Raw genomic sequence first — 27,600 nt, 5'->3', positions numbered from 1 at the left:
AAGCAATTATTTTCCAATTTTGTCCACAAATTTGTTTGTTTTTAATTGGAAATTCAACTGGTATTCTCCCACACAACACTATACAAATAAGTAAGAAATAACTTTGAATATCCCTTAAATAATATCACTAGGAGGTAAAAAAAAGAAACGACCACTGATTGTTATTTTGCATACTCTATGATAAACATATTTTGATTGTTGGGTAAGATTACATATACCTAAATTAATCTTTGTTTTAGATTATTTAAAAATTGTTATTAAAAAGTAAAACAACTCAGAATCAATTTCTAAATGGTCTATGCTTCCTAAAAAAAATAACAATGTCCAGCCACCCTATAAACCTCGCTGCCGCTTCAACTTAACTCGGCCGCTGCGATTGCCGTATTGCTATCACATTTCGTTAGATGAGATCAACAATACCAACACCGCCATTTGAACACTAATAGCATATTGTTGACCCTTCTAACGGATTGTCACAATGCGCTAGAACCGGATAGCAATAATACCGCCGCCATTTTAACAGAGCGCTGCGATTGGCGCATTGGTAGCACCATTCGTTAGAGGGGGACAACAATACACGCGCCGCCATTTAGCATATACAGCATCTAGTTGTCCTCTTCAAACTAATTGTGCTACCAGTACGACAAAAGTAGCATTTGATTTATGTAAAAATGGCGGTGTGCACCCTGATGTCACCGTTAGGCAAATTGTTACACGGTGGCTCGAAACAGATTTTTTTTATTAAAAGGCATAGGAAATCTATAGGAAATAAAATGAGTAGCCCAAAGACCAAACTGACCTACTTAAAAAACCATTTAATCTGGGTCGCTTAGCGCCGAAATTTTTGGAGACAGGTTAATTAAACATCAATAAAAAAAATAGGTAATATAAAACATGACCTACCATGAACTGTTTTTAATAACAGAAACGACTAAATAACATGAAATTTTGTTTTGGCTTAAAATAATTATATAAACATAAATAATACACACATTAGCCAAATTTCCGAAAGTTCTGTTTTTGCCATAAGTTATAAATCCCAATTTATGGACAACAATTTTCGGGATTTTGTTTACAACTACGCAAAAAACTGTCCCCGTCAGAGATGTGATACCGCGATAAATTAGTAAATAATTTTCCATTCGATTGGCATGTAGATTTCTACATATTTAATTTTTAAAAATGTTGTCGATAAAATTATAATGTAACACTCTGCAAGAATTTACAGTGCAAAATGTATATTTTCGGCCATATTGATCTGTGGTAATTGCAGTAAAAAAATGGGTTTGTGTACAAAACAAAGCAATAAATTGTCAAAATATATAGTTTTTTTGTTTTGATCCCAATTAACTATTTATATACACAAATTAACTAAGTAGCGACCAAAAATTTCCTTTTTTATTTTTTTTTACAAAACATAGAAAATTGGCCAAACAAATGCCGTAAAAAAGTTGTATTTTACTCTTATTTTCTTGATGCTAAATTCATCAAAAAATAGTAGTTGTGTACAGCATGAAATACGTAATTAAACTGCATCTTGCATGGAGAATTTGTGTAGAATTTGGCAAATTGTTACACGGTGGCTCGAAACAGATTTTTTTATTAAAAGGCATAGGAAATCTATAGGAAATAAAATGAGTAGCCCAAAGACCAAACTGACCTACTTAAAAAACCATTTAATCTGGGTCGCTTAGCGCCGAAATTTTTGGAGACAGGTTAATTAAACATCAATAAAAAAAATAGGTAATATAAAACATGACCTACCATGAACTGTTTTTAATAACAGAAACGACTAAGTAACATGAAATTTTGTTTTGGCTTAAAATAATTATATAAACATAAATAATACACACATTAGCCAAATTTCCGAAAGTTCTGTTTTTGCCATAAGTTATAAATCCCAATTTATGGACAACCATTTTCGGGATTTTGTTTACAACTACGCAAAAAGCTGTCCCCGTCAGAGATGTGATACCGCGATAAATTAGTAAATAATTTTCCAACCGATTGGCATGTAGATTTCTACATATTTAATTTTTAAAAATGTTGTCGATAAAATTATAATGTAACACTCTGCAAGAATTTACAGTGAAAAATGTATATTTTCGGCCATATTGATCTGTGGTAATTGCAGTAAAAAAATGGGTTTGTGTACAAAACAAAGCAATAAATTGACAAAATATATAGTTTTAAACCGTGTTGAGTTCGAAATTGAATTTTCCATTACTTGACACTAAAATCTGGACCTGACCTACTTCAAACACCATTTAGTCTGCGTCATTTAGCGCTGACATTTTAGGAGACAGATTAATTAAGCATCAATAAAAAAATAATTAAAATAAAACCTGACCTACCTTAAACTGTTTTTAATAACAGAAACGACTAAATGACCTTAAATTTTGTTTTGATCCCAATTAACTATTTATATACACAAATTAACTAAGTAGCGACCAAAAATTTCCTTTTTTATTTTTTTTTACAAAACATAGAAAATTGGCCAAACAAATGCCGTAAAAAAGTTGTATTTTACTCTTATTTTCTTGATGCTAAATTCATCAAAAAATAGTAGTTGTGTACAGCATGAAATACGTAATTAAACTGCATCTTGCATGGAGAATTTGTGTAGAATTTACGTAGAATTTATGTAGAATTTATGTAGAATTTATATAGAATATATGCAGAATTTATGTAGAATTTATATAGAATATGTAGAATTTATGTATAGTTTATGTAGAATTTATGTAAAATTGATGTAGACTTAAGGTTTCTTACACTTAAATAGACATGCACTATTTACTACTTTGAACACTTTCGTTCACTCACCTGAATTTAATTTTGGATCTTTGTGTTTGTGTTTTACTCCTCGTGTGACTCGTTTACCTGTGAAAAAATAGATGCAATAAAATAGATAAACGTACATATAATTCTATTTCTTCACATAAAATTACAATAAATAAAATATGCATACTGTATGTCACATTAAAAAAAAGAATTGGCCAAACTTACCTTTATGTAAAAAAAATTCTCGTTCGCGCCACCCGCCCTCACTGAAAACTACGCTCTTAATGAGCACCGCTCAGAGTCCAGTCAATAGGAGTCACGAGCGCGAAAAAAAGGAGATTGAACACAAAGAAAAAGAAACTGAAATTAAGACAGTAAGCACAGAGGGAAACGAAGAGATACAGTGAGAGAGGAATGTTGAGAGGGATCGCGACAGAGAGTTAGGTAGAGAGAAGAGCGCGACAGAGAGGTAGGTAGAGAGAGGGAACGCGAGATAGAGAGGTAGGTTGAGAGAGGCTGACAGAGTGAGATAGGTAGAGAGAGGGTGCCAGAGTGAGGTAGGTAAAGAGAGTGTGACAGTGACGAGAAGGGGACAGAGTGCGTGAGATAGTTGTTGAGAGGGTGAGTGGTAAGGGGAGTTGGAGAGGGCAGGAAAACCACATAACATTCTTGCTATGTACTGCGCCATTGAATATGTGCATAAGAAAAACAGCTTAATAATACATAAAAAATGCCGAAATAGAAATTCTTTTGGATCTTTCCGAATGTGCTGTAAACGGTTAGCTTGTGTTATTGAATGCGCAAGACGGCCAGCCTTTTGGCAGGGTAACACGATTTAGCAAAATTGCGATCAAAAACGGCAGTGAAAATGTTCTGTTTTGCCAACAACTTCTTGATGCTAATTTTCAGTAAAAATAGCTTTTTTGTACAAAACAAAGCCACAACTTGTTCAGATAAAGAGTGACATACCGCGTTTGGTTCGTACATAAATTCCCAATTAAATCGCAATAAAATCGGGGCACTGAAATTTTTGTCGATTATTTGTTAAAAAAATTATAAAAAAATTATAAAATTTTCATATTTTGTCGAAGCTTATATTGCTTTGGGTCTTTCCTAAATTGCTATAGATCGTTAGCTTGGGTTATTGGCTGCACAAAAAAGTCAGCTGTTTGGTAGAAACCCGGATTTAGCAGAATTGCGACCAAAAACGCAGTGAAAATGTTCATTTTTGGCCATAGATTCTTGATGCTAATTTTCAGTAAAAAAATTTATTTTTGTACCAAACAAAGCCAAACATTGTTCAAATGAAGAGAGAGATCGCGGTAAGTTTCTAGTCTCTAGTGTTTGTTGATTTAAATGTTTAAATGATTTTTTGTTTTGTATAGGTATATGTTATTTACCTTTCTGTTTTTTCTGCTGGGTATTTTTAGCGTAGTTTGAATATATTGTAAATGTGTGTTAAATTTAATTTATTTATTAAAGAACAACTTTTTTACCCGTTCTTGCTGCCTTTGTTCCATTCACTTAAAAAAACATGCACTTTTAACTAATTTTGTCCACTTATGTGTATATGTGGATATGTACGTATTTATTTATTAAAGAACAACATATTGTCCCATTCTTTGTTTATGTTCTTTTTTTACTTAAAAAACCTGCACTTTGAACACTTTCGTCGTCTTATGTATGTGTATGTATTTATTTGTTTATTAAATAACAACACTTTCATTCGTTCTTGCTGCTTTTGTTTATTTCACTCAAAAAAAAAAACATGCACTTTTATCAATTTTGTCCACTTATGTATATGTATGTATTTATTTATTAAGAAACATTTTGGCCCGTTCTTGCTGTTTTTCACTTAAAAAAAACATGCACTTTTAAAATGTTGTCCACTTATGTATATGTATGTATTTATTAATTAAGGAACATTTTGGCCGTCATGTATGTACTGCGCATTTAAATATGTACATATGTAAATCAGCTTAATAACGGCCTGCCAAAAAATGAACACGAAGAAAAAAAGAAAAGGAATTGTACAGATGAAAGCAGAAAAAATCGTTTAGATTTTTTAATTCCAATTGTTGAAGAATAATACGCTTTAATTAATTAATTTTCAATAAATAATTTCTTGTTGTAAATTTTCAGTTTAAAAAATTCGTTTATTGTGCAAAACAAGCCACAAATTGTCCAAATGAAGTGTGATATGCCTCGTTGGGTTCCTATTTACATTTCCCATAATTCGCTTTAAAATCTAGACACTTCATTTATTGTCAATTTTTGTACAAAATGCCGATTTGTTGCGAATGTAAACAAATGGCGGAGTGGTGATTTTTGTGTTTTTTTTTTCAAAATGAATTATTTATCTTTATCTTGGGTTATTAGCTGCACAAAGCGGACAGTCTTTTGGCAGCGGAACCCGATTAGGCAGACTTGCCACCAAAAAGCGCAGTGGCAAATTTCTCTTTTGAAATTTGTAGTTATATTTTTTATTTCAAAGTGATTTTTTCTACGAAACAAAGCAAAATATAGTCACAATGTGGAATGTCATACCGCGTTCTGTTTGTTATTAAATTCCGAATCTATTAAATTTAAAATCGTGACTCATTAACTTGAGTCTATCTATGGCATACATTTATGAAAAAAAAAAAACCATTATTTTTTAAGTGCCCGATTCAATTTCTTGATGACCGTTTGCCGAATAGATTATCACTCAAAACTGGACACCGTAATTTTTGTCGTTTTTTTTATTTAATATTGTTTAAGCCAATTGAAAAAATTGTTTTTGACCTTCTATATTGTCGACACATCAAACCCATAAAACTTATTATTATTGAAGGAATTGTATGTATGTAAGTCCGGTGGTTCCGGCCACAAGTATATGAACATGTACGTGTTTGCGGATTTATGAATTAGTTTTTTTGTTTTTATAGGTGTACGCTTTGTGTCTATTTAGCGTAGTAGCATTTATTATTAGAGAACGAATTGGCCCGTGTGATTCTCTTTTTGCTTCTTTCACTTAAACAAAAATGCACATTTAAATTTGGTCCACTCACCTAAATTAAATGATGGTCCTTGTGTATGGCTCGCCACTACGCCTTTTGCGGTTCGTTCACCTGAGAAGAAATATATGTAATAAATTAGATAAAAGAATAAATTACTACCACAAACAAGTTTAACATGCTATATGTCACAAGTAAAAAAACAACTGTCCAACTCACCTTCTTGTATACAATTATCGTCGGCGACGTCCGCCCTCATTGAACACTTAGCTCTCAATGAGCACCGCTCAATCAGAGTCCGGTCCAGAGGGGGGTACGAGAGCGCGATAGAAAAGATGGCCGTCAACGCTCTCTAGAATTTCTGCACTGTGCCAAAAATACATAGTATGAATGTTTAGAATAATACTTTCGCGTGTAAGAAGAAATAGTAAAAATATAACAAATAATGTTATTATTATTTATAAAAAATAGGTATTAAAAATAATAAAAAAAAAAATTTAACCAATGGTATTGTATTGATGGGGCCGATTATTTTAAATTGTAATTTTTATTATTATTATTAAGAGGCAATAATTAACGGTTAAACAGTTGCATGGAACATATACAATATAATAAATAATTTTGTATTGAAATAAATAATTAGAAAATTTAAAAAAAATACAAAGTTATTATTAAATAAAAAATGCCTAACATGCATTTATTATTTAAACAGCATTTCTTTGATTTTTAATACATTTTAATTTTAACACTCCCTTTTTTCCCCAAGTGATTCGACTGACTGGCAAGGGAGGAAGAGAATGAAAGAGTGAAATAGAGATTTAAATGAAAAGAGCAAGCACGCAGAGAGTGGCTGAGAGGGAGGGGAAAAGAAAGAGATGCTGTCAGAGAGAGGGTGACGAGTGGGTGAGACAGCTGCTGAGTGGTGGAGAGGTAGAGTGTGATGGAGGGAGGGCAGGAAAAGCACGTTAAGATCCCGTTATGTACTGCGCCTTTAAATATGTATGTACATATCTAAATCAGCTTAATAACGGCCTGACAAAAGAATGAACAAGAAAAATAAAAGGAATGGTACAGCTGGAAACAGATAAACAAATTTTTCTATTCAATTTTCAAAGAAAAATACGGTTTAATAAATTAAAAAATTTTAATTCCATAATTTCTTTGTTAATTTGTAGTCAAAAAAAAAATCGTCTTTTGAAAATAAATCCACAAATTGCCCAAACGTAAGGTAAAATACCGCGTTGGGTTAGTATGTATTTATATTCCCGATTCGCATTTAAATCTTGAAAATTATATTTTGTCTATTTTTTTTGCCAAAAAAATTTGATAAAACTGCCGAAATAGAGATTCCTTGGATCTTTCCGAAACTGCTGTAGATCGTTTGCTTGGGTTATTAGCTGCACAAACCGGACAGCCTTTTGGCAGCGGAACCCGATTAGGCAGACTTGCCACAAAAAACCGGAGTAGCAAATTTCTCTTTTGAAATTTGTAGTTATATTTTTTATTTCAATAAGTGATTTTTTTTCTACGAAACAAAGCAAAATATAGTCACAATGTGGAATGTCATACCGCGTTCTGTTTGTTATTAAATTCCGAATCTATTAAATTTAAAATCGTGACTCATTAACTTGAGTCTATATATGGCATACATTTATGAAAAAAAAACCATTATTTTTTAAGTGCCCGATTCAATTTCTTGATGACCGTTTGCCGAATAGATTATCACTCAAAACTGGACACCGTAATTTTTGTCGTTTTTTTTATTTAATATTGTTTAAGCCAATTAAAAAAATTGTTTTTGACCTTCTATATTGTCGACACATCAAACCCATAAAACTTATTATTATTAAAGGAATTGTATGTATGTAAGTCCGGTGGTTCCGGCCACAAGTATATGAACATGTACGTGTTTGCGGATTTATAAATTAGTTTTTTTGTTTTTATAGGTGTACGCTTTGTGTCTATTTAGCGTAGTAGCATTTATTATTAGAGAACGAATTGGCCCGTGTGATTCTCTTTTTGCTTCTTTCACTTAAACAAAAATGCACATTTAAATTTGGTCGACTCACCTAAATTAAATGATGGTCCTTGTGTATGGCTCGCCACTACGCCTTTTGCGGTTCGTTCACCTGAGAAGAAATATATGTAATAAATTAGATAAAAGAATAAATTACTACCACAAACAAGTTTAACATGCTATATGTCACAAGTAAAAAAACAACTGTCCAACTCACCTTCTTGTATACAATTATCGTCGGCGACGTCCGCCCTCATTGAACACTTAGCTCTCAATGAGCACCGCTCAATCAGAGTCCGGTCCAGAGGGGGGTACGAGAGCGCGAAAGAAAAGATGGCCGTCAACGCTCTCTAGAATTTCTGCACTGTGCCAAAAATACATAGTATGAATGTTTAGAATAATACTTTCGCGTGTAAGAAGAAATAGTAAAAATATAACAAATAATGTTATTATTATTTATAAAAAATAGGTATTAAAAATAATAAAAAAAAAAATTTAACCAATGGTATTGTATTGATGGGGCCGATTATTTTAAATTGTAATTTTTATTATTATTATTAAGAGGCAATAATTAACGGTTAAACAGTTGCATGGAACATATACAATATAATAAATAATTTTGTATTGAAATAAATAATTAGAAAATTTAAAAAAAATACAAAGTTATTATTAAATAAAAAATGCCTAACATGCATTTATTATTTAAACAGCATTTCTTTGATTTTTAATACATTTTAATTTTAACACTCCCTTTTTTCCCCAAGTGATTCGACTGACTGGCAAGGGAGGAAGAGAATGAAAGAGTGAAATAGAGATTTAAATGAAAAGAGCAAGCACGCAGAGAGTGGCTGAGAGGGAGGGGAAAAGAAAGAGATGCTGTCAGAGAGAGGGTGACGAGTGGGTGAGACAGCTGCTGAGTGGTGGAGAGGTAGAGTGTGATGGAGGGAGGGCAGGAAAAGCACGTTAAGATCCCGTTATGTACTGCGCCTTTAAATATGTATGTACATATCTAAATCAGCTTAATAACGGCCTGACAAAAGAATGAACAAGAAAAATAAAAGGAATGGTACAGCTGGAAACAGATAAACAAATTTTTCTATTAAATTTTCAAAGAAAAATACGGTTTAATAAATTAAAAAATTTTAATTCCACAATTTCTTTATGTTAATTTTTAGTCAAAAAAAAAATCGTCTTTTGAAAATAAATCCACAAATTGCCCAAACTTAAGGTAAAATACCGCGTTGGGTTAGTATGTATTTATATTCCCGATTCGCATTTAAATCTTGACAATTATATTTTGTCTATTTTTTTTGCCAAAAAAATTTGATAAAACTGCCGAAATAGAGATTCCTTGGATCTTTCCGAAACTGCTGTAGATCGTTTGCTTGGGTTATTAGCTGCACAAACCGGACAGCCTTTTGGCAGCGGAACCCGATTAGGCAGACTTGCCACAAAAAACCGGAGTAGCAAATTTCTCTTTTGAAATTTGTAGTTATATTTTTTATTTCAATAAGTGATTTTTTTTCTACGAAACAAAGCAAAATATAGTCACAATGTGGAATGCCATACCGCGTTCTGTTTGTTATTAAATCCCGAATCTATTAAATTTAAAATCGTGACTCATTAACTTGAGTCTATCTATGGCATACATTTATGAAAAAAAAACCATTATTTTTTAAGTGCCCGATTCAATTTCTTGATGACCGTTTGCCGAATAGATTATCACTCAAAACTGGACACCGTAATTTTTGTCGTTTTTTTTATTTAATATTGTTTAAGCCAATTGAAAAAATTGTTTTTGACCTTCTATATTGTCGACACATCAAACCCATAAAACTTATTATTATTGAAGGAATTGTATGTATGTAAGTCCGGTGGTTCCGGCCACAAGTATATGAACATGTACGTGTTTGCGGATTTATGAATTAGTTTTTTTGTTTTTATAGGTGTACGCTTTGTGTCTATTTAGCGTAGTAGCATTTATTATTAGAGAACGAATTGGCCCGTGTGATTCTCTTTTTGCTTCTTTCACTTAAACAAAAATGCACATTTAAATTTGGTCCACTCACCTAAATTAAATGATAGTCCTTGCGGTTCGTTCACCTGAGAAGAAATATATGTAATAAATTAGATAAAAGAATAAATTACTACCACAAACAAGTTTAACATGCTGTATGTCACAAGTAAAAAAACAACTGGCCAACTCACCTTCTTGTATACAATTATCGTCGGCGACGTCCGCCCTCATTGAACACTTAGCTCTCAATGAGCACCGCTCAATCAGAGTCCGGTCCAGAGGAGGGTACGAAAGCGCGAAAGAAAAGATGGCCGTCAACGCTCTCTAGAATTTCTGCACTGTGCCAAAAATACATAGTATGAATGTTTAGAATAATACTTTCGCGTGTAAGAAGAAATAGTAAAAATCTAACAAATAATGTTATTATTATTTATAAAAACTAGGTATTAAAAATAATAAAAAAAAAAATGTAACCAATGGTATTGTATTGATGGGGCCGATTATTTTAAATTGTAATTTTTATTATTATTATTATTAAGAGGCAATAATTAACGGTTAAACAGTTGCATGAAACATATACAATATAATAAATAATTTTGTATTGGAAATAAATAATTAAAAATTTAAAAAAAAATACAAAGTTATTATTAAATAAAAAATGCCTAACATGCATTTATTATTTAAACAGCATTTCTTCACTCCCTTTTTTCCCCAAGTGATTCGACTGACTGGCAAGGGAGGAAGAGAATGAAAGAGTGAAATAGAGATTTAAATGAAAAGAGCAAGCACGCAGAGAGTGGCTGAGAGGGAGGGGAAAAGAAAGAGATGCTGTCAGAGAGAGGGTGACGAGTGGGTGAGACAGCTGCTGAGTGGTGGAGAGGTAGAGTGTGATGGAGGGAGGGCAGGAAAAGCACGTTAAGATCCCGTTATGTACTGCGCCTTTAAATATGTATGTACATATCTAAATCAGCTTAATAACGGCCTGACAAAAGAATGAACAAGAAAAATAAAAGGAATGGTACAGCTGGAAACAGATAAACAAATTTTTCTATTCAATTTTCAAAGAAAAATACGGTTTAATAAATTAAAAAATTTTAATTCCACAATTTCTTTATGTTAATTTTTAGTCAAAAAAAAAATCGTCTTTTGAAAATAAATCCACAAATTGCCCAAACTTAAGGTAAAATACCGCGTTGGGTTAGTATGTATTTATATTCCCGATTCGCATTTAAATCTTGACAATTATATTTTGTCTATTTTTTTTGCCAAAAAAATGTGATAAAACTGCCGAAATAGAGATTCCTTGGATCTTTCCGAAACTGCTGTAGATCGTTTGCTTGGGTTATTAGCTGCACAAACCGGACAGCCTTTTGGCAGCGGAACCCGATTAGGCAGACTTGCCACAAAAAACCGGAGTAGCAAATTTCTCTTTTGAAATTTGTAGTTATATTTTTTATTTCAATAAGTGATTTTTTTTCTACGAAACAAAGCAAAATATAGTCACAATGTGGAATGCCATACCGCGTTCTGTTTGTTATTAAATCCCGAATCTATTAAATTTAAAATCGTGACTCATTAACTTGAGTCTATCTATGGCATACATTTATGAAAAAAAAACCATTATTTTTTAAGTGCCCGATTCAATTTCTTGATGACCGTTTGCCGAATAGATTATCACTCAAAACTGGACACCGTAATTTTTGTCGTTTTTTTTATTTAATATTGTTTAAGCCAATTGAAAAAATTGTTTTTGACCTTCTATATTGTCGACACATCAAACCCATAAAACTTATTATTATTGAAGGAATTGTATGTATGTAAGTCCGGTTGTTCCGGCCACAAGTATATGAACATGTACGTGTTTGCGGATTTATGAATTAGTTTTTTTGTTTTTATAGGTGTACGCTTTGTGTCTATTTAGCGTAGTAGCATTTATTATTAGAGAACGAATTGGCCCGTGTGATTCTCTTTTTGCTTCTTTCACTTAAACAAAAATGCACATTTAAATTTGGTCCACTCACCTAAATTAAATGATGGTCCTTGTGTATGGCTCGCCACTACGCCTTTTGCGGTTCGTTCACCTGAGAAGAAATATATGTAATAAATTAGATAAAAGAATAAATTACTACCACAAACAAGTTTAACATGCTGTATGTCACAAGTAAAAAAACAACTGGCCAACTCACCTTCTTGTATACAATTATCGTCGGCGACGTCCGCCCTCATTGAACACTTAGCTCTCAATGAGCACCGCTCAATCAGAGTCCGGTCCAGAGGAGGGTACGAGAGCGCGAAAGAAAAGATGGCCGTCAACGCTCTCTAAAATTTCTGCACTGTGACAAAAATACATAGTATGAATGTTTAGAATAATACTTTCGCGTGTAAGAACAAATAGGAAAAAGCTAACAAATAATGTTATTATTATTTATAAAAAATAGGTATTAAAAATAATAAAAAAAAAGTTAACCAATGGTACTGTATTGTTGGGGCCGATTTAAATTATCTTTATTAAAGAGGCAATAATTAATAATATTTTATTATTTAAGAGGAAATAATTTATAAATTATTGTTATTTAAGAGTAAATAATTTATAAATTATTGTCAGTAAGTGTATGGTATTAATAAACAATTTGTCAGATTTGGTTTAACTTTCATTAAATTGGCCGGTTAAACAGTTGCATAAAACATATACAATAATATAAATAAATAATTTTGTGTTGGAAATAAATAATTAAAAATTTAAAAAAAAAATACAAAGTTATTATTAAAAAAAATGCCTAAAATGCATTTATTATTTAAACAGTATTTCATTGATTTTTAATACATTTTAATTTTTTCAAGTTTAACATTTCCTTTTTTCCCCAGTGATTCGACTGACTGGCAAGGGAGGAAGAGAACGAAAGAGTGAAATAGAGATTTAAATGAAAAGAGCAAGCACGCAGAGAGTGGCTAAGAGGGAGGGGAAAAGAAAGAGATGCTGTCAGAGAGAGGGTGACGAGTGGGTGAGACAGCTGCTGAGTGGTGGAGAGGTAGAGTGTGATGGAGGGAGGGCAGGAAAAGCACGTTAAGATCCCGTTATGTACTGCGCCTTTAAATATATATGTACATATCTAAATCAGCTTAATAACGTCAAAAATTCATGTTTTGGCCATAAATTCTTGGTGCTAATATTCACTACAAAAAAATTCGGTTTTTGGACAAAACAAAGACACAAATTGTACAAATGTAAAGTTACATTCCGCGTTGGGTTCGTATTTAAATTCCCAATCAACTTGCATTAAAATCTGGGAAATCCGATTTAGCAGAAGTGCGACCAAAAACCACAGTGAAAAGTCCTGTTTTGCCCGTAAATTCTTGAAGCTAATCTTCACTAAAAAAAATTCTTCGGTTCTTGTACAAAACAAACCCACAAATTGTCCAAAGGTAATGTGACATACCGCATACCGAATCAATTGGCATTAAAATCTAAACCCTTTAATTTCTGTCGAGTTTTCGCAAAATTGCCGAATTGGATATTCCTTTCAATTAATGGTGCTAATTTTCAGTAAGAATTTTTTTTTTTTTTACAATAATAAGAAAAATGTTGTCACAATGAAGAGTCACACACCGCGTTAAATTCCCAATCCATTCTCATTAAAATCTGGCATTCAATTTGTCAATTTTTGCAAATGTAGAGCCAGAATTGCGACCAAAAACCAAAAATTCTCCTTTGGCAATGAATTTGCAATATTTTTCTTATTTGAAAAAGTGATTTGTTTCTACGAAACAAAGCAAGAAATTGTCACAATGTGGAATGTCATACCGCGTTGTGTTTGTTAATAAATCGATTTAATTTAAAATCGTAACTCTTTAATTTGTGTCTATCTGTAGCAAATATTAATAAAAAACAATTAAAAGATTTTTTGGGTGCCCGATTTAATTTCTGGACACTGTAATCAATCAAAACTTGTTTTTACCCTTTTGTACTGTCGTCACTACAAATCCATAAAACTTATTATATTAAGGAAATAGCGGTATTTACTTTCTAGTCTTTTTTGTGTTTATGTACGTATATGTAGTATATGAATATGTATGTGTTTGTGTATCTATGAATTAGTTTTTTTGTTTTATATATGTTTTTTTTATGTTTTTCTTTTGGGTATTTTTAGCATAGTTTGAACATAAGCTAGTTATTTATCTATTAAAAAAAAACGAATTTTTGACCATTTTTGTTTTGTTTCTTACACTCCTTTTTTAACTTTTTTGTCCACTCACCTGTATTTAATTTGTATTCTTGTGTCTGTGTTTTAAAAGAGAATAAAAAATAGACGCAATAATAAAATTTTACATATAATGGCAAAAAAATAAAATCCTTCTCTTTTTGCTTCGGGTCTTTAAAGAGTAGTTTGAATTAAATGCGAATGTGCCGATGTGAGGACCGTGCGTATGTATGCATTTTTTAAAGAACTTTTTTTTTCATTCATTTCAAAAACTGGCAATTTTTGAGTACTTTCAACACTTTTGTTCACTCACCTGTAATTAATTTTGATCCTTGTGTTTGTTTCACTCCTCGTGTAACTTGTTTACCTGTGAAAAACATAGCAATAAATTAGTTAAGGTGCATATGATTTATTATTTTACATATAATTACAATACATAAAAGATGCACATTGGCCAACTTACCTTTTTTGTAAAAAAAAAAGGTACGTTTTTGTAAAAAAAAGAAGAACTTCGTCCGCGACGTCCGACCTCCTTATACACTCCGCTCTTAATGAGCACTTAATGAGGTGCAAAAAACATCCATGAAAACATCGATGCATCGATGTTTTTTGAATTTTCCAAAACATCGATGTTTTTTTGACCATCGATGTTTTTGTGCCGTCACTATCAAGAAAACAAGCAAAGAAGAGGTACGTGAATGAGCAGATTTTGTTATTTTTAAAATATATTATTAAAGTTATTCTTTTGCAGGAATAAAACAATCGATTGGTGGTGCGCTGCACCAGGTGCAGGGGACGGCAGAAAGATTCCTGATGCGTAAGTATTGTTTAAAGTAACTTACAATTTGTGCAAATGCAGTCACATGTCGTACATACTTACGTTTATATGTATGTGAGGCAACTGCGCCTACATTCTACATGTGACTGCTCTTATGTTCTGTTTGGTTAAGAACTGAACCGAAGTGCTATATGTATATATAAGCTATTACTGAAATACATTTTGTATATTTTAGAATCAACAAAGGAAAACTGTGACGCTCCTTCTCCAAAGAGGAAAAGAGAAACTTCTAGTGTTTGGCAGCATTTTAAGAAAACAGCGGACAAGGCAAAGGCTATTTGTACCCACAGCGGAAAAACTTTGAAAACAGGAGGCAACACCACAAACTTGATGGATCACCTCAAACGTATCCATCCGAATTACAAAGAGGAGAATACCTCGGATTCATCAAAGTTGAACGTGTTCCTGCAATGTGGAGTATGCAAGTGGAGTATGTGGAGTATGCGTAAGATTCGCAACAAAAAAAAAAGCTGGATAGGTACGTCATGCTTATGATAGCAAAAGATGTTCAACCTTTTAGCATGGTTGCTGACGAAGGCTTTCGTGACCTTATGAAACAAATGGACCCAAAGTACAATCTGCCGAGCCGCATATACTTCCGCGACACAATGCTCCCCAAGTTGTACGATGAAATAAAACTAAATCTTGAAAGCGAACTCAAAGTGGTCAATTATGTGGCACTCACAACAGACGGATGGACTTCCCGGGCGAATGAAGCGTATCTTACAGTAACGTACCATTTCGTTAACACGAACTTTGAGCTAGTTACAGCAGTTTTGTCAACGGCAACACTTACAAAAACCCACAAATCACTCGGCGGCGAACGTAGCTGCAACACTTTCGCAAGTTTTATCTGAGTGGGGGCTGCAGCAAAAAGTTGTAAGTTTCGTTACTGATAATGATGCGACGATAAAAAAGGCTTGCGATGATATGGCTCTAAAACACCTACCATGTTTTGCTCATGCTATAAATTTGCTTGTGTAAGAAATCTTTAAAATGGATATTATTCAGCCTGTACTAGCCAAATGCAAATCAATAGTCGTATTCATAAAGCGCAGTTCAACGACCATGGCCAAGTTTAAGGTGGCTCAAAATACCACAGATCCCCTAATCACAGATCGTCCTTTCGACAAAGCGACGAAAAAAATTTCGGAGCGAAGTACCCAACGATCTCATTAATTATTCCCATGATATGCGAAATGCAAATGCAAATTTCAAGTCTAAAGAACACTTTGAAAACACCGGAAGTGATACTAGCTTTTGATGCCATAGATGGACGTTTTACAGAGCGTTTTGCCCACTACGAAACCCGCACCGTGCCACGGATTGCCATAATAATTGACCCTAGGATCAAGAAACTTGGTTTTAGCGCCCGAAGCAATGCCGAGCAGGCCTGCCGTGCCATGGAGGAGGAGCTAATTTTAGCAATCAGGAAGTCGTCTGCACCGCCAAATCCGGCCGAATATTCAGCTTTTTTCCAAAACTTGCAAGCGAAATTGCATTCCAAAACAGGTGCAGCTCGTTCTGAAGCCATTGTGATGCTCAGGCAGCATATGGAAACTGCGAACGAACCTGAAGTCTGCGAGCCTTTGCAGTATTGGAATGTAAGTTTCAAAATTGTGTTGCCATTATGGCGGCCTTCAAAGAAGTAGTAAAAAATTGTATGTGTGTGCCTGCCACGTCCTTCGAGTCTGAAAGAGCCTTTAGCAAAGCTGGACAAATTATTTCCGACCTCAGGACCCGCCTTAACCCAGATATTGTTGATAAATTAATGTTTATCAACAAAAATCACGAATATCTGAATAACCAATGATCTCATTTGTTGTTATTAATTTAAGGCAAAAGAAATAAATATTTGTTTTTTAATTTTATTAAAACCGTATGTCTATTTATCTATTAAACTTATTTAAAAAATATTTTTTTAATTTTTAAAAACATCGATGTTTTGGGAAAAACATCGAAGTCTCCATACACCGATGTTTTTGCACCTCTAAGCACCACTCGGTCCGGTCAATAGGAGTCAGAGAGCGCGAAGAAAAAACATAAAGAAAAAGAAACTTAAATTAAGAGAGCAAGCACAGAGAGAGAGATAGGGTGAGTGAAAGAGGCATACAGAGAGATGTTGGTAGAGGGAGGGTGACAGAGACTGTGACAGAGTGAATGAGATAGCACCTGAGAGGAAGAGGTAAAAGGTGATGCAGAGAGGGGAGGGAAATCGCGGTACATTCCCGATATGTACTGCGCCTTTAAATATGTACATATATAATTCAGCCTTATAACGGACTGTCAAAAGAATGAACAAGACCAACAACATAGAAACAGATAAATTGATTTTCGAAGATTTTAACGATTTTCGAAGAAAAATGTTTTTAATTAATTAATTATTTTTAATTCCGTAAATTCTTGATGTTAAAAAATGTTAAAATAAATATGTTAAAAAGCTACAAATTGTCCAAATATAGAGTGATTTACCGCGTAGGGTTAGTATTTAACTTTCCAATTCGCATTGAAATCTGGACAATTATTTTTGTCGATTTTTTGCCAAAAATTGTGATAACCACTTATTAAATATGAAAAATTGTCGAAATTGTCTTGTACAAAACAAAGCCACAAATGGTCTAAGTGTAGAGTTATACCGCGTTGTGTTCGTATTTAAATTTCCAATCAATTCGCATTAAAATCTGGATACGTACATTTTTTCGATTTTTTGCCAAAAAATTGTGATGATCATTTATAAAATTGTCAAAATAAAGATTCTTTACGATCTTTCCGAAAATATGGAATATTGGCTGCACAAAACGGTCAATCTTTTCACGGGGAAATGCCATTTAGCAGAATTGCGATTAAAAACCGCAGTGACAAATTAAAAAAATTATTATTGCATAAAATTATCTAACAAAGCAAACCATTGTTTAAATATGGAAAGTCGTAGCGCGTTGTGTGCGCATTTAAAATCCCAATCGATTGGCATTTAACTCTAGTCACTAATCTTTGTCCATTTTCACAAATATTAGCGAAACAAATTTACATGATTTCTTGATGACAGTTTGGGAAGAAAATAAAAGTTTAATTATTCAATAATTTTTAAAAGCCTTTTAAAATATATAAAATATTATCGATTCCTCGATATTTCAAATTTATATTTTCAAATATCATTATGATATATTGTCAAAAACCAAATACCATTGATATGATATTTTTAAAAAATTCGACAACCATACTTTTAATGAAGACTACTCAATCAGAGTCTGGTCAAAAGGAGCGTAAGAGAGCGCGAAAGAAAAGATGGCCGCCAACGCTCTCTTTAAATTATAAATGCATTGGGCCAAATAATTTCCACAAAGAATGTTTTATTATATTTCATAGAATATTACTTTTGCGAATAAATATAGTTATTAAAAGGTTTTAAATATTTACTGATTCACTAATTATAAAAAAAAGAAATTCAAAATACCTAAATAAAATTTGTGTAGGTTGATTAGTAATTAATCTTTAATAAAGAGGAATAATAAGTAAATTAACGGGATTTAAACAACGTCGACGTTTTATGTGCAAAGCAAGTTTGTTTTAGCAAGGTGGCACGCCCACTCTGTAAATTTAATTAAAATGTATTCTTCTCGTCAATAGTTATCGAATGACCTAAAAACAAAAACCGAAACCTATTAATCGTGTTTTGTTTATTATTTTTTTTGAATATCTCGATTTTGAAGCCGAGACACGCACCTAATAGTTCGTTTAACTATACTCGAAATACCGACAATGCGGTCTCACCTAAATGTTGACAGAGATAGCCGAAACACTTTTCTAACCTCTCTGTAGTAGCGTTCCTTAGTATCGAAAACTATCGATTATTCGCTAGTTCATCTCTAGTAAAACGTCCAAACTATTGGAGCTCCTCAGCTGTTTATACGGGGCCTCCGTGAAGGAGTTGTCACAGGAATCTCTTCCAACCAAACGCGTTTGGTTTAGTGCACTGATGTACGAAAGAAACAACGTATTTTGTGACACCCCCGATAGTAACATTTTTCGCCTTTCTGTTTCCAAAGTAGCAAGATAAGCGTTCAAAATGTCCGCCGGAGTAGAGGACATCAAGATGGAAGCTCTGTCCCTCAGCGAGGGGATCCGAGAATCGCCCGTCTGCATAATTGTGCTGGGGATGGCCGGTAGCGGCAAGACCACGTTTACTCGGAGTCTTATACAGCACGCCCAGGAGAAGTTCAATCCATACGTGGTTAACTTGGATCCGGCGTGCCGGGAAGTGCCGTACGCAGCCCACGTGGACATTCGTGACACCGTCAACTACCGGGAGGTGATGAAGCAGTACCATTTGGGACCAAACGGCGGCATAGTGACCGCCTTAAACATGTTCACCACCAAAATGTCTCAGTTTGCGGAACTGGTGCGTCGCGCCGGCGAGCGGGGACACAAGTGGTGTGTGATCGATACGCCAGGACAGATTGAGGTTTTCACCTGGTCTGCATCCGGAAACATTATCACCGAGGGTTTGGCCACCTTGTTTCCCACCGTCGTGGTTTATGTTATGGATGTAGTGCGCAGCGCCTGTCCCACTACTTTCATGTCCAACATGCTCTACGCCTGCTCCATCTTATACAAGACGCGTTTGCCATTCCTAGTTGCACTAAATAAGGTAATATGTTAATACATAATCCGAACTCGTCACAAACCCATTTCTGCTGCCACCAGATCGACCTGCAGGACTGCAGCTTTGTGCTAGACTGGATGACGGATTTCGAGACCTTCCAGGAGGCTCTGGAGCAGGAGCAGTCCTTCGTAAGCAACCTCACGCGCACCATGTCGCTCACTCTAGACACCTTCTACGAAAGTCTAAGCACTTGCGGCGTTTCGGCCATGACGGGAGTGGGCTTTGCTCAGCTCTTGAAGAAGATTTTAGACTGCGTGACAGAGTATGAGCGGGACTACAAGCCCATATACGAGAAGATGCGCCAGGAGAGATTGGCGGACCAGGCAGCGGGACCGAAATCAGCCCACAATGTGGAAGATGCCGGCGTCGCAGTTAACCTGGGATTAGGAATACAGGTGGGAACAGTTCTTGAATTATTTGTTATCATCTTGATAGCTTTAAAATATCTAAGGACCCACCTGCGAACTCCGGCAGCAGCGTATTTCTTATGGCTCCAGGACTGGTGCCCCACTCCGCCGAGAATTATAAGGGAGAGGACATAGAAGAGGACCCCAAAGTCACCATGGAGGACCAGGACTTTCACAGCTTCGTACTGAATCACCTGTCTGCCCAGCGGAGCAAGAGGGATAAGTTGCAGCTGGAACAGTCGGAGACTTAGAGAGATATGGATCACGTTTCAGTTAGTATCGGTTAATATAGTCTATCAAAATAGATCAGCGGTTTGTACGCAATTCAATGGTGGCAGGACCAAGCTGATCTGTTCACTATGCCTATGCCTCATTGTCATTGCTTTATTGGGAAGCTGCTGGCCGCTGATATAGTTATACATTTTTACACAATTTTTAAGGGATATTATTTGCTTCAACAATTAGAAACAAATACTTAATATAGGACACGCGTTTTAAAGTGTTTTTACATTTTTTCTTTATTATGCACTTTAACAAGCAAAAACATTCAATATAGTGTGTGGGTTTGTCATCTCCGATCGGATATATGTTTTGTACCACAAATATGGATTTAGTTTAGCTTTTGCAAATTAGTGATAACATATACATAAGGAGGATATATCCCGCTCGTAAATATAAATGCAAGCCTTATACTTTGCGCGACATATTTTTTGTACAATATATATATTTATATATGTATGTATATATTATGTTTGTATATATGTTGAGCAAATCAATTTTGCGTTGCGAGTGCCTCGCCCGATATCTTATGCTATATAGTTGCTTCTTTGGAGTTGTGTTATTTTTTGTTATTGGTTGCCACTTTAAATATTACGCTTACAAAAATACAGATCATCTCAAATACTTGTCAATGCTTCAAAGTTATACACAGTTTACGTAGACATACAATAGTCCCTCGCTTCAAACTCTATTTCCCTTCTGGTTTACCTGCCCAATCTGAATTTATACTGCAAGCTTTGTGGGTGTTTTATGGTTACTAGCTGTGCAGGACTGTTACAAGAATTTGTAAGCAGATCCTTGTCAGACTAAATTCATTCAACATTTTTGTGCTTCAAATCAAAAACAGACCACTTGGCAGGGAAAATCACTTTCTACGAAAAAATATTCTTATTCTGGACGTTTTCATTTGATTTGAGTGTGATTAGGTTCACACAAAATTTAGATAATAGATGGTAATGCTTTTATTATATATATCTTACAAATTTATAATTTAATTAAATACAGCGCGGCCCAGAGCAGCAATATTGTTTAAAGGTGGACTGCAAATTGTACAAACTCATTTTCTGAAGACAATTATGTTAAGAGCTTCCCCTATTAATAAAGGTTTAATATTTTGCATTAATGTTCTTTCCTTCCAGCTTGAAAACGCACTGTAACTGTTAGTAGTCTAATTACTTTGTGATAAATGGAAATTTGAAGTTTGTAATTATAATTTAGCAGTTTTAATTAACGAATAACGTATCGTAATAGATCGAGGAATCAGGCTCTGACAGACACATTCTCAAAAACACACACAAGTGCACACATTATTTTTGGGAAGGGGAAAAGATACTTTCGAAAAACAAGTTATCAAAGCAGACAGGGATAGCTTGCTTGCGATCTTGTTGTTTCAGAAACAGTCTTCTTCTATATTATAAATAATTTTTCGTTTCTTTTCCGGTCGCTTTTTATGTAGAAAGGGACGGAAAAATATAACCGAGAAAGATTTTTAGGATTTGGTATATTAGCTTGGCTTGTTAGACAACTATTGAGTGTGGGGCATTTTAAGCATTAACTTAGGTAAATACACATGTCTCAAATACAGAAGTGAGCGACATCCCAGCGATTTTGGACCTATTAGGCAACCAAATAAACAAAAGCTTCATTGGAAGGATAATCGGGAATAATCTAGGAATCATCTAGACGGGCTCAAATTAATCTTCGTCCGACATATTGGTGGCAGTCAGCAGGGTGGCGTTATCCTCGGTGCCCTGTTCCTCAATATCCTAAAAAAAATGTATAATGACTCGGTCACAAACATTGATGTTACAAAGCTTAACAAATTTTATAATATTTTACAACCTCCCAAAAAGTATTTAAAAACTCTATTTTTTATACAAAATATATATTTTAATATATTAAGCAAATGTCCTAATTGCTCAGTTACACACTTGTTTTTGTTTATCTTATCTTCTTTTGTTTTTATAAAAAATAGTTTTACATACGAATAGGACGATCGAAAATTGTTAATAACTTTTCAGGAATTTAACAATTTTTTATTTATTACAAAGAAAAACAAGTAAAAAAAAAAGCACAGTAATAATTTTTTTTACAATTTTTTGTGTATGTATAAAAATAAAATTGTTTTGTAATGATTTAAACTTAAAATGAAACAAATCATTTAGGCTAAGAATTTTTTTTTTTGTGTTTTGAGGAAATAAATGCAGCATACTTGTTTGCAGTGAAAGTTTTAAGCTAAACGAGATTTGTCGATTCTATTCGTGGCTATAAATCTGCTATACTCAAGGCTTCTGTTTATGGTGCTGCTCTTTCTATCTCTCATTCATTTTAGATTGGAAGTGTTCGGAAGATGTTGTTGCTCTGTGTTTCCTGGCTTCTCACTTGAGCTTTTGCTTGATGGGACTGGGTGAAGTTTGATCCGCTTCGGGCAGATCGCTCTCCTTTTTGCGTTTTATCTTGTCCTTGGGCGTTTTAGCAGGCTTTTTAGTTTGCAGCGCCAGCTTGGCCTCGCGCTTAGCCTCCTTTTTGGCCTCGCGCTTGGCGCGTAGTTGCTCGGTGATGAAGGAGAATACCAGGTAGCCTTGTAGAGCAATCAGACCGCCCAAAGCTAGCAAGGACCTCAGTCCTCCGATTCCGTAGTACAAGGTGAGCACTCCAATCACAGACGTAGCGAAGCGAATCAAGAAAAAGACTCCATTGTTGACCACTCGCAGCTTGGCCAGACGCTCCTCGCGATCGAATACGCCAATAAGCTGAAAAACGTGCGACAGCAACTCGCTAAAGTAGTGCAGCGTTAACAAAACCAAGGCCAAGCGCTGGAAACTTAGCGTATACGCCAGAACAATCAGGGTGAAGCCGCTGATCGAGTGCACGATCTTCGGCTGCTGCTCTTCCTTGGTCTTGATCTTCTGAAAGTACAGTTCCGGCAGCATGTGCAGATAGTAGGCCAACTGGACCACAAAATAGAACTTGTGCAGGAAGCTCATCGGATGGTCCGGGAAGCCCTCCCACAGTTGAGCCACTTGGCCGAGATATCCCTCCTTAAGCAGGACATGGGCGCCCCAGACGAAGGACAGCAGATAGAAGGCCACTAGTTGGCCAGACTCATTAAAACGGGCAAGTTTGAACTTTGATAGGTGTAGCTTTTTGCTGATCTTGTCCAGCACGAACTCCTGAATAATCGCGTGCATTATGATGCAGGTCAGCGTGTAGAAAAATATCGCACAGTAATCCTTGATTCCTGCAATGTATGTGTAGACCTTGCCATATGGCTGCTCCCTGCTGGGATCCTCGCCGCTGACATTATGATGCAGGGATATAAACGCACTGGCAAATGCCGCCGTCGATTCGTTCATGAGACCGACTACGAAGACCATGGCCACGCAGGATATAATGTCCGCATGGTTTTGGATCACAAACTCGTGGCTGAGGATCGGAGGGTTTTTGTTGCTGGTCTTGCGACCGAGTCCCGGTTTAATAGCCATCTTTCTGGTAATTCACGGGGTTCTGAAATTGGGTTTGAATTGGTTATAAATACTGGCTGTGTCATTTGTTATTCTGGTTTGAGGAATATTGTTGTATGAGGGCATTCGTTACATTCGCTACAATACAGTAGTTCTGCAAAACCTCTACATTTTGACACGTCTGGTATACATACATATATGACAACCATTGCCTTCAAGATGTTAAAACTAATCTTGATATTGGTTAATAATGAAAATTGAGTTTATTCTAACGAATTATTGTATACAACATGTTTCTTTAATACGACGTCGCACTACTAATTGGTGAATTCTTAAACGGTTCCTGTTGTCCAATGCTTTCTAAAAACTCATCAATAGTTTAAATGCTTCTTCGAAGAAAATGCTGAACTATGATATTAACAAGGGCGTGCTTACAAGCCAGAGCACTGATTTTCCTAACCAGCCAATATTCCTATGAGTATTGATAACTGCAGTACTGATGATGTCCCACCGAGTCCAACTACTTTTAATAAATGTGTGCTGGGTTTAATTGCTTTAGTAGCTACTCCTCGTCCATCTCTATTTAACCAGATATTGGTATCTCCTGGACCTTTGAGGAATTTTAGATGCTCCTCCACGCACAAACACACTACTTGCCTTGTTGGCACTACACACACACGCAGCCAAGGCTGAGTGCTCCCACCCACACACATACGCGACATTGAGAGACTCCAAGAGACACGCTGGCAAATTGTTGTGGCTGCCACTTTTACTCACAGGATTATCGTCGTTCTGTTCTCCGTGTTGACCAATCTTCCTGCCAACTGCTGATGTGCAACGTGATTTTGCTGACGTAGACGTGTTGCGGCTGGCACACTAGCGGCTCCGATTTGGGTCGTGATCTGGAATCTGGAATTGAATCGGCACACCAACTGAAATATCTGCTCTGGGCGCTCTGCCGCTGCTAACTGCGCTGCCTCTGCTCACCTGTGTGCCGCGTGAGCGTGTGTGCGTGCGTGTGTGTTTGACCAGGGATGCCACATTCATATCGCGGACATTTTCCGCTGCACTTTACACACTATACAAAACTTGTATGCTTTTTGTATCCTTTGTACAACCATTTCTTGGTTGGTTTTATTTCGCTGGCAATGCGTATTTAACATTTTTCCTAAATCACCGCTGTTTTTGCTTTTATGCAGCCCTGGAGAGAGTTTCACGAGTGGCAACATACGCGTGAAACTCTCTCCGCTCGCGGCATCTCGCTCGCACGCAGACCGGCATGCGGACCCTTTCTCTACCGCATTTTCAAGCTCTTTGATTTAAATGTTTAAAACATTTATATTTCTCGAAACATGTAGTTTGGTTTTTGACGTACCTAGCGCTTCCACAAGTTTTACGGCGATTTTCTTTTAAGCCAGGGCTGCAGTGTCAGAGACATTTTTTGGCGCCGATTATTTTTTTTAACTCGTTCGTTTTGGCCTGTTTATGTGGTTCACTATTTTCTGTTTTACATTTTTTAACAAACACCAAAGTCGTTCACTTTTTGAGTAATTAAACTTTCACTGGGCAATTCTTTAGCCCTGTTGAATGGGCTGCCAACTCAAGGGCTGGTCTCACGATATGCGCGCAATTTGAATGTTAAGGCTTAAAAAAGTATGAAAGTTTAAACTAAGTTGTTAAAAGGTAAATGAGTCGCATACTCGTAACAAAATTTGTATTGCTAGTTTAATTTAAACAGGTCACTTTGCTGTTTACACACCTAACCATAAATGCCTCCAAAAGGGCTCAATGGTTAGCGACCCACAACCCACATTATTCTAGTTCGTTGGCCAAATAAATTGCATTTTGTACTCACATTTCGATTCCGCTTGCGAACGGAGGACACAATTGTGCGTTTGTTGCGTGCCACCAGGCAAACCGTTATTATCAGAATCACTCCGATTAGGGCGAAACCCAAAAGAGCGGGCAGCAGAACACTATCCTCGTCCTTGTAGCCCTGCAAAAAGGAATGGGATTTAATAATTGCCGGAACTCGGCAATAGGGTCAGCTTGCACTCGTATTTTAGCTATAATAGTTTGTGCCCAGTTCTGTTCAAAAGAAGCCTAAAAAAAATAAAACCTAGCCTTTGTGGTTTCAGAGACTCAACCTACTTTCTTCCCAATTCCACTTTGGAATGATTAATTAGTTCATAAAATGAGCATCACAATTTTCTCTAACGGTACTGAGCCGCTGAACAACATAGCATAGAACGATAACGATTGCGTGCGACTTACGGTCCATTGGAAGTAGGTTGAGGGATCAATGAAGGCCCAGTGCGTCTTTATCCAGGCGCTGTTGCTCTTTTCGTTGCCCAGGCCGATTCCCGAGACCGGAATGCTTTCCTCCATGCCTGATTGTATTTGCTTCCTGGAACTTCGGCCAGCCCCGGTCTGAGGTTCCTGGGCTTTGGCCAAAACAGGTGGCATTATAGGTTTCTTGGCTGCGGATTTAAGAAGGGGAACCTGAATAATTCGGGTGGTGATTGTGGTGGCAGGCGGCAAATAACGCGTTGTGGTTATTGGGTGTTCCCTGGTTGCAGCAGTGCTTTTTGTAATAGGAGCTTGGGTGGTGGTCGTGGTAGTAGTGATAGTGGTGGTTGTGCTGCTGCTGGTACTGGTCCTGCTGGTGGTGATTGGCATAGTGGTGGAGCTACCAGGGGTACTACCGGTTGATTTGGTTTTATTCAGACGGATTATGAACTGTTCAATGCCATTCCGATTAACAATCTGCACATTTCTTCCCACATTCTTCTGCAGCAGGGGAGATCCTGTGGGTGGTATGGAATTCGCGGCAGCCTCTCCACTCCCGCCCGATGCCTCTCTTTGTGAGGTGTGAATCAACGCCCCCCTAGTTTTCAAAAACCATTCTGTGGGATTTGGTAGACACTCGGCAGAAACCAGAAAGGGTATGAGCACGGCTCCAATGATAACGGTGCACACAAAAATTAAGCCCAAATAGGCAAAGAAGGATCGCCGTCGTCGCTGGGCTTTGGGCTTGACTGGTCCTGAAGAAGAGGTTGAAGAGCCAGAAGATCCGGAGGAGCCCCCTCCGCCGGTAGAGGTCGACCGTCCTGAGCCCGAAAGCTTACCCTCGATGCGGAAGTCGTCGTTCTGCGGCAAAATCGTGTACTGCAGACTATTTTCCCCGTGTCTAATGGTTTTATACATTTTGTTTAAGCCTCCGATTCTTCCGGAGCTCTCTCGTTCTTTTTTCTTTCGGGTGCTGCTGGATATTGACCTGAAATTTTTGAGTTTCTCAATTTCAGCTAATATTTTGCAGATCCACCTTTATTTCTGCGGGTTTTTTGTTTGCTTCTTAAGGTTTTTCAACCTGTTTTTCCCTGAAGGCTGATTTGATCCTTGATCCTTGAACCCAGATCAAATGTTCCTGTTTTGTTCCTGGAAATACATCTTCTTTCACTTCTCTTCTTCTCTCCTTTTTTATTTCCATTACCTTTTAAGCAGAAAATACTCAATATTCGCACACCTTCGAAATAACTTCGTATCCCTTTCTCACGATTATACTGCAAATTGCTTTCTGAGCTCTACAAAAATGACTAGGCGTTTTGTTGTCTTCCTTTAGGAATATTATTTGTGTTCCTGTTCCTACTACTGATGCTCCTTGCGCATTACATTTATGTTTTTATTGATTAAGCGTTTGTTTTTTTTTGGCGCAGGCGCAGTTTATAAGTGTTGGTTTGGGGTTGCCACAATTGATATTTTCCCAGTGCTGACAAGAGGAATCGGTAATTTGAATCTCTAAATATACAAATAACTTGGATCTTCACGGTTAAAATTGAGATTTATAATCAAGCAGATACATAAAAAAAAAATAGAAAATAAGTCTTACTGTTCTATTTTTATAATTCTTCTTTTTGTTATAAATATTGAAAACAAGAC

At 35.9% G+C, this 27,600-nt stretch overlaps 4 protein-coding genes and 1 long non-coding RNA gene across 8 annotated transcripts; 2 read left to right on the top strand and 3 right to left on the bottom strand.

The window, feature by feature from the left end:
- Positions 1–5,863: 5,863 nt before the first annotated feature.
- Positions 5,864–12,096, bottom strand: LOC127011591 (uncharacterized). Of its 3 annotated transcripts, none has more exons than XR_007764699.1 (4): positions 10,003–10,101; positions 9,864–9,897; positions 8,012–8,153; positions 5,864–5,891 (listed from the first exon to the last, which is right to left on the bottom strand). It is a non-coding gene; the product is annotated as an uncharacterized LOC127011591 (long non-coding RNA). The 3 variants fall into 3 exon arrangements; XR_007764697.1 differs by lacking the exons at positions 5,864–5,891; positions 10,003–10,101 and adding exons at positions 7,879–7,906; positions 11,998–12,096; XR_007764698.1 differs by lacking the exon at positions 5,864–5,891 and adding an exon at positions 7,879–7,906.
- Positions 12,097–14,657: 2,561 nt separating this feature from the next.
- Positions 14,658–15,504, top strand: LOC127012506 (uncharacterized). The gene is made up of 3 exons (XM_050890542.1): positions 14,658–14,700; positions 14,762–14,827; positions 15,024–15,504. Exons 1-3 carry the CDS (start codon positions 14,658–14,660, stop codon positions 15,341–15,343), a joined length of 429 nt encoding a protein of 142 aa, XP_050746499.1. The 3' UTR covers positions 15,344–15,504.
- A 3,161-nt stretch (positions 15,505–18,665) lies between these two features.
- On the top strand, positions 18,666–21,316 carry LOC108024196 (GPN-loop GTPase 1). 2 transcript variants are annotated; one of them, XM_017094044.3, is made up of 4 exons: positions 18,666–18,826; positions 18,898–19,496; positions 19,553–19,906; positions 19,963–21,316. In XM_017094044.3, exons 2-4 carry the CDS (start codon positions 18,915–18,917, stop codon positions 20,167–20,169), a joined length of 1,143 nt encoding a protein of 380 aa, XP_016949533.1. In that variant the 5' UTR covers positions 18,666–18,826; positions 18,898–18,914; the 3' UTR covers positions 20,170–21,316. The 2 variants fall into 2 exon arrangements, with proteins under 2 accessions (XP_016949533.1, XP_016949532.1); XM_017094043.3 differs by having other exon boundaries at positions 18,895–19,496.
- On the bottom strand, positions 20,411–27,364 carry LOC108024194 (uncharacterized). The gene is made up of 4 exons (XM_044092966.2): positions 27,155–27,364; positions 25,936–27,099; positions 25,517–25,657; positions 20,411–21,963 (listed from the first exon to the last, which is right to left on the bottom strand). Exons 2-4 carry the CDS (start codon positions 26,866–26,868, stop codon positions 21,892–21,894), a joined length of 1,146 nt encoding a protein of 381 aa, XP_043948901.1. The 5' UTR covers positions 26,869–27,099; positions 27,155–27,364; the 3' UTR covers positions 20,411–21,891.
- On the bottom strand, positions 22,258–24,620 carry LOC108024197 (translocating chain-associated membrane protein 1). The gene is made up of 2 exons (XM_017094046.3): positions 24,439–24,620; positions 22,258–23,704 (listed from the first exon to the last, which is right to left on the bottom strand). The coding sequence occupies exon 2, from the start codon at positions 23,680–23,682 to the stop codon at positions 22,576–22,578; it is 1,107 nt and encodes a 368-aa protein (XP_016949535.1). The 5' UTR covers positions 23,683–23,704; positions 24,439–24,620; the 3' UTR covers positions 22,258–22,575.
- Positions 27,365–27,600: the final 236 nt, after the last annotated feature.

The sequence above is a fragment of the Drosophila biarmipes genome, chromosome X (genome assembly GCF_025231255.1).
Source record: "Drosophila biarmipes strain raj3 chromosome X, RU_DBia_V1.1, whole genome shotgun sequence".
Taxonomy (NCBI): domain Eukaryota; kingdom Metazoa; phylum Arthropoda; class Insecta; order Diptera; family Drosophilidae; genus Drosophila; species Drosophila biarmipes.
This window is presented reverse-complemented; position numbering and strand designations above follow the sequence as displayed.

Bases quoted from the DNA above. Each gene is read 5' to 3' on its own strand.
- LOC108024197 (XM_017094046.3), bottom strand. From the start codon at position 23,682: ATGGCTATTAAACCGGGACTCGGTCGCAAGACCAGCAACAAAAACCCT.
- LOC108024196 (XM_017094044.3), top strand. From the start codon at position 18,915: ATGTCCGCCGGAGTAGAGGACATCAAGATGGAAGCTCTGTCCCTCAGC. The intron at 19,497-19,552 runs GTAATATGTTAA...TGCTGCCACCAG, and splicing joins TCCTAGTTGCACTAAATAAG to ATCGACCTGCAGGACTGCAG. The intron at 19,907-19,962 runs GTGGGAACAGTT...AAAATATCTAAG, and splicing joins ACCTGGGATTAGGAATACAG to GACCCACCTGCGAACTCCGG.
- LOC127012506 (XM_050890542.1), top strand. From the start codon at position 14,658: ATGTTTTTGTGCCGTCACTATCAAGAAAACAAGCAAAGAAGAG. The intron at 14,701-14,761 runs GTACGTGAATGA...ATTCTTTTGCAG, and splicing joins AGAAAACAAGCAAAGAAGAG to GAATAAAACAATCGATTGGT. The intron at 14,828-15,023 runs GTAAGTATTGTT...TGTATATTTTAG, and splicing joins GGCAGAAAGATTCCTGATGC to AATCAACAAAGGAAAACTGT.
- LOC108024194 (XM_044092966.2), bottom strand. From the start codon at position 26,868: ATGTATAAAACCATTAGACACGGGGAAAATAGTCTGCAGTACACGATT. The intron at 25,658-25,935 runs GTAAGTCGCACG...TCCTTTTTGCAG, and splicing joins CAACCTACTTCCAATGGACC to GGCTACAAGGACGAGGATAG. The intron at 21,964-25,516 runs GTGAGTACAAAA...CATTTTTTTTAG, and splicing joins TTCGCAAGCGGAATCGAAAT to GATATTGAGGAACAGGGCAC.